Source organism: Cannabis sativa, chromosome 7 (genome assembly GCF_029168945.1).
Source record: "Cannabis sativa cultivar Pink pepper isolate KNU-18-1 chromosome 7, ASM2916894v1, whole genome shotgun sequence".
Taxonomy (NCBI): domain Eukaryota; kingdom Viridiplantae; phylum Streptophyta; class Magnoliopsida; order Rosales; family Cannabaceae; genus Cannabis; species Cannabis sativa.
In genome coordinates this window covers 30,117,257-30,123,498 of record NC_083607.1, presented here as the reverse complement: position 1 = coordinate 30,123,498, position 6,242 = coordinate 30,117,257, and the positions used below count along the sequence as shown (strand labels likewise).

At 35.9% G+C, this 6,242-nt stretch overlaps 1 protein-coding gene across 1 annotated transcript; it reads left to right on the top strand.

The window, feature by feature from the left end:
- The first annotated feature begins 2,710 nt into the window (after positions 1-2,710).
- On the top strand, positions 2,711-3,127 carry LOC133039688 (uncharacterized). Its single transcript, XM_061118601.1, has one exon. The coding sequence runs from the start codon at positions 2,711-2,713 to the stop codon at positions 3,125-3,127; it is 417 nt and encodes a 138-aa protein (XP_060974584.1).
- Positions 3,128-6,242: the final 3,115 nt, after the last annotated feature.

The following is a 6,242-nucleotide window of genomic DNA, read 5'->3' as shown; positions in this document are numbered from 1 at the left end:
CTCAAAGAGTCAAGAATCACAACGAATGCCGAAATAGACTCTTTTCCATTAGGAAATTACACATTATGCATTCAAAAACTATCATGAAAATCAAAATACCAAAAAGATTACAATCTAATGTGCGAACCAAAGAGTTTTTAAGAGCTTTAAAAATTTGAAACTTATTAATGGTAGGTTCAAAGAAGAGATGTCAAAGAAAAGAAGAAGATGCAAACAAGGAGAGAGAATATCAAAGATCTAAAACCATGCCATGAAAAAGCCAATACTTGGTTAGACAAGGCTGCTCGACTAAAGCTACTACAGTTAAGATGAGAGCTGGAAAGTCCCTATCCGACTAGATATTTGAACAGGGACTTGGGGGCAAATGTTATTCCAAATTTTTCCACCTGATGTGGCATGTCCATGTAAGCTAAGACTGAGGACACGTGGAGTACAACCTTGTCAATAGCAAGACAAAGTCTCCTTACAAGGCATGACAGAACCGTCAAGCAACATGTGAGTGGAGTTAAGCAAGATGTCAAGAAGTTGCACAACTATGTCTAGACTTCTAAAATGAGTACATAGGCCGGCCATGATGAGCTTGTATGGCCGGCCAAGGTTTGAGCACAGGCTAGCCAGCCAATTGTGACTTTCAGACTAAGGAGGGGTCCGTTAAGCCAAGGAAACTTGACCTCTGGAAGGAAAAGATGTACAAAGGCTGGCCAACACCTGCAAAGGGCGGCCACCACCTATAAAGGCTGGCCACAACCTATGAAGGATGGCCAACACTTGCCAAAGCTGGCAAGAAGAAGACCTGCCAAACCCTGGATCAGCATGGCCTCCCAGACCCTGGAAGGAACATGGCCGGCCAGACCCTAACTTGCAGACATTATGTGGTCGACCAACTTGCACCTAGCAGGTGCATCGCCAACCAACTTTTTCTTCGCAAGACTTTGGGGCGCAATCTTCATTCGTGGACAACATGTCAAGCAGCGAATTAGGCCTTGACAACCCATAAAATTGAGAGAAAATATCAACAACTTCCCTATTTTTGAGAGATAATTAGTCATTTAAACTTTATTAATTAATTATGTAAATATATCTTCATTTACCTTTTTTGAGGGATATTAAGGATGTAAGCTCTACTATATAAAGAGCATTAGCCTAATCCTAATTCTCTAAGTCTGAACTCTCTAAGTCTTAAGTCTCCAAGTCTCACTAAAGCCTTCAAGCTCTAAGTCTAAAATCCTAACTTTATCTTCTCTTCTACACGCCCTAGGGCTCTCTCTTAGAGATTTGCCTACTGGATTCATATATTGTAATCTTAAGAGAGCTACTGTAGATTCCACAATACTTGTGATCTGAGTAGTATTATCTCTGGTATCAATATAACCAAAAGGCGAGTAGGTCGTTACCCGCTAACTATGGGGGTCGAACCTCTATAAAATCTCGTCTCTTATTTACTTTTTTATTCTTATTGTGCAACATGTGGCAAGCATCAGTAATAAATACAAGTCTACTATCGGTTGGTCAAATCTAAAGTCAACAATCTGACTAATAAATATAATTTTACTTTAATCTATTGTCTTCTTGGAATTTTCTATTATCATAATTGCTTAAAATTCTAAGTTTTGTGATAAAATTTAATTATGAGTCATGTTAAAATCATTGTTAATTATGATAAAGAAGATGACAAAATTAAATGAATTGTGCAGTTGTGAATTTATTATTTTGATTAATTTATCTTTATTTTGCTTAATGTTTTTATTATATTAAATATATAGGAGGTTTTCTTTAGACTGTTTAATGGATAAGATTAATTAAGAACGGTTGTTTTAATTAATTATTTTGGTGATTTAGACGTGTTCGTGTTATCTGCGATTATTAATTTGGTAGAGTGTATGAATTGATGATGTTAATAATTACTTGGATGATTATTTAGTGGTGGAGAATGACTTCTTAACTATTTTTATTGACGTATAATTATTTTTTAAAATTTTTTTTAATTATTTTTTGTGATTAATTTTTATTATTCATTAAAAAATGTCCATTTTCTTTACTTTTGCACTAATTGGAATAATGAATTGAATTACTAGACCTCATGGGATCGATTTGTATTATACTGCTATATAGAAGTAGCTGATTAGTGTGATATTAAAAATTGTTAAATTGTTAAGCCTTACCACACACATTACCATTCTATGGATTTTTTAGTATATTTCTTAATTTCTTGTAATTTTTCTTGGGAATGAGGACATGTTGCTGATGTTGATCTGGAATGGAGAGATTTTGCTTCTGTGAGAGGATGGTTAGAGGATGTAATTTAGAAAGTAGACTCTCAAGTTCTTAGTCGGGTGGCGATGCTTTCATGGGCTATTTCGTGTGCTCGTAATGAGTTTGTATGACACCAGTGAAGGTAAGTGTTGAGGAGGTGGTAGTTTTTATTAAGTGAGCCTTTGTAATCAGTTGTTAGTTGGAAAGAGTAGTTTAGTCTTTTACATTTTCAGTTATAGTTATTAGTGAGTTGTCAATTAGTTCCTTTAACTAATTCAATATATAAAGTTGTAATTTGTACACTGTCTTTAATAATAAATAATGCACATTCTTTCTTCTCTCTGATTCTCTCTATTTTCTCTTTGTAAAATGGTATCAGAGCCATGATGATCATGCTCATATCTTCTACTTCTTCTTCTTGATTCTTCTTCTTCTTCTTCCTTGTTGATCCATGTCCATGGCTCGTGGAAGAGTTAATACTCGAAGCCAGACCTCACAAGGAAGATCCTCCCATAACTCCAATCCTTTCTCTGTTTTGGAGCCAAATAATTGTGTCCACAATGATCCAAATTGTCATCCACACTATCTTTCCAACAGTGATCATCCAAGTGCAAATCTCGTTCCAAAAGTTCTTACTGGTAGTGATAACTATCATTCAGGGAAACGTGCAATGAGAGTTGCACTACTGGCTAGGAATAAGATGCAGTTTGTTAATATAAAATTGCAAGAACCTGATGAAGATCATGAAGATTATGATGCTTGGCATCAATGCAACAGTTTAATAGTTTCCTGGTTGCTGCATTTGATTTTTTCAGAGATTTATGACAACATAATGTACATGGAGATTGCAGCTGATGTTTGGGAAGATCTTTAAGAAAGGTTCCAGAAGAGAAATGCACCAAGGATTTTTTAAGCTAAAAAGATCTATGCAGATGTTGAATCAATGAGCCTTGGATGTTACTACTTATTATACTCGAAGAAAAGCATTATGGGACCTAATTCAAGAATATAGACCACTGCCTCGCTGCCAATGTGGTGCTATGAAAATCATACAAGATTATCAAGAAGAAGATAAAGTTTTAGAGTTCTTGATAGGATTAAATGAATCTTACAACAATGTTAGATCTCAAATTTTGATGTAAGAACCACTTTCTGCTATTAACAAAGCTTATGCTTCTGTTATTCAAGAAGAAATGTAGAGAGAAGTGTGTGCTACAAATCTGAAGGTGAATAAAGATTCTAATCCTCCCACATCAAATCCTTCAAATGATCAATTTGCTGGTAGTGCAAATTATAACAGACCCAAAGTTACTTGTACACATTGTTGCATACCTGGCCACACTATGTCCAAATTTTACAAGATCTATGGATATCCACCAAGACATGAGTTTCATGGAAGATTTCCTGCTCGAAATCAAGGTCAGCAAACATCTGGAAAGGCTGCTGCTAATTTCTCAAGATCTCAGTAAAACCAGGGTAATCAATCTGACCAAGGATGAGAGGTTGATCAAGATCTAATTCCCAATCTCACCCTGTAATGTCAAAAGTTAATGACCATGCTATCTCAGAAAATCAAGATCAAAGTCCCTCCACCTCAGAGCAACCAATTGTGTCTCATTTTTCTGGTAACACCAATTTTGTTCATTATCAAAAATGGATTATCGACACAGGAGCCACACATCATGTGTGTGCTGATGTTTCATTGCTTATCAGTATCAAAACTAACACATCTTGTTCCTTTGTTAAGTTGCCAGATGGTAGAATTGCTATTGTCATTTGCATTGGTTCTATTCAATTATCTCATGATAATATCTTACAAGATGTGTTGTGTGTTCTCTCTTTTGAAACTTACCTTTTATCTGTCACTGCACTAACCAATGCCTCATGTTTCTTTTCTTTCTATCTTGATTATTGCATTATGCAGGACATTATGAAGACACAGAAAATTGTGATGGGTAAATGAGTTGGAAATTTGTATTATCTGAATCTACCACAAAGCACCATGAACACTGTTGTTTGTTCCATTTTAAATTCTAAAATTGTTGATGAAACTGTGTGGCATTATACACTTGGACACCCTTCTTGTATCAAACTTCATCCTTTGAATAAAAGATTGCAATTCAGCCATTATCCTAGTGAAAATTTTCATTGTTCCATTTTCCATTATTCTAAACAAAGAAGGCTACCTTTTGTTTCTAATTACAATATGTCTGCTAAATGTTTTCACCTTGTTCATATTGACACATGGGGTCCTTTCACACTTTACCTATTGAAGGGTATAAGTATTTCATTACTATAGTTGATGACAAGTCTATGTTTACTTGGGTTCATCTTATTAAATAAAAATTTGATGGTCGAATTGTTATTCCTCAGTTTATTCAGCTCATCAAAACACAATTTAATGTCACTGTTAAAGGTGTAACATTTGATAATGCTAAGGAATTACAGTTTGATAAGTTGTTTAAGAACCTAGGTATCCTTCACCATCATTCATGCGTTCATAGGCCTTAGCAGAATTTTGTGGTTGAAAGGAAGCATCAACATCTTCTCAATGTTGCTCGAGCATTAATCTTCCAATCTCACATTCCCCTTGCCTATTGGAGTGACTGTGTTATCACTGCCACATACCTCATAAATAGGACCCCCACTCCCAATCTGAAATAGAAATCCCCTTTTGAAATTTTGTATTGACAAAATGCCTAAATATGATCACTTAAAAGCCTTTGGATGTTTAGCTTATGCCTCTACTCTTAATGTGTCTAGATCAAAATTTTCTCCAAGGTCTGCCCCATGCCTTTTTCTTGGTTCTCCAGTAGGTATGAAGGCCTAGCAATTACTTGATCTAAACACAAATAGAATGTTTTCCACTAGAGATGTTCAATTCCATGAACACATTTGCCCTTTGTTGTTATTAATCCAGCACACCAGTACCATGATTTTCTCCACCTTCCTACTAGTCCACCTGATGCTTTTCCAGCTTCTCCTTAGCCTGAGTATAACCCCAAGTAACCAGAAATTCCATCTATTGTGACTGATACTGGTATACCTGTTTCTGTTATACCCGTTTCTAGTATGCATTCTCCATCTGATAACACTACACCTCCTGCTACACAAACCAACACTCCATCTGATTCTGACACACAGCCCAACATCACTTCTCATAGACCTACAAGAACCATTCATAAGCCTTCTTATTTGAATGATTACCACTATTTTTTAGCTAACTATAAATCTCATGTTTTGTCTCACGATCTTGATCAACCGGTTCTATATCCTCTCTCTAAGGTGATTGATTACTCTAGGTTGTCTCCCAAGTTTCGAGCATTAATTTTGTCAATTTCTAGCCTTACTGAACCTGAATCTTTTGCTCAAGCTCATGAGATACCAAGGTGGGATAATGCCATGGATCATAAGATTGTTGCCGTTGAAGCTAATGACACTTGGACAATGGTTTCTTTACCTCCTTATCATCATGCTATAGGCTGCAAGTGGGTCTATAAAATCAAGTTTAATGTAGATGGTAGTGTGGAACGGCTTAAAGCTCGATTGGTGGCTAAAGGATATAATCAACAAGAAGGTATTGATTATTCTAAAACCTTTGCTCCAGTCATTAAACTTGTTACAGTCAAATTGGTTCTTGCCTTAGCTGCTATTAATGGTTGGATATTACACCAACTTGATGTGAACAATGCGTTTTTGCATGGTGACTGGCATGAGGATGTTTTTATGACTCTACCTCCTGGGTATAGTCCTAAGGGGGGCTTCCACCTAATGATGTTTGCAACTTGAACAAGTCTTTATATGGTTTAAAGCAAGCATCTAGGCAATGGTTTGAAAAATTTTCTAATGCTCTAATTGAGGAAGGATTTCATCACTCTTCCACTGATCATTCTCACTTCATGAAATTCTTTGGTACTAGTTTCATCATCTTACTTGTCTATGTAGATGATGTTATTCTAGCATCCAATGATTTACAACAACTAGAAAAC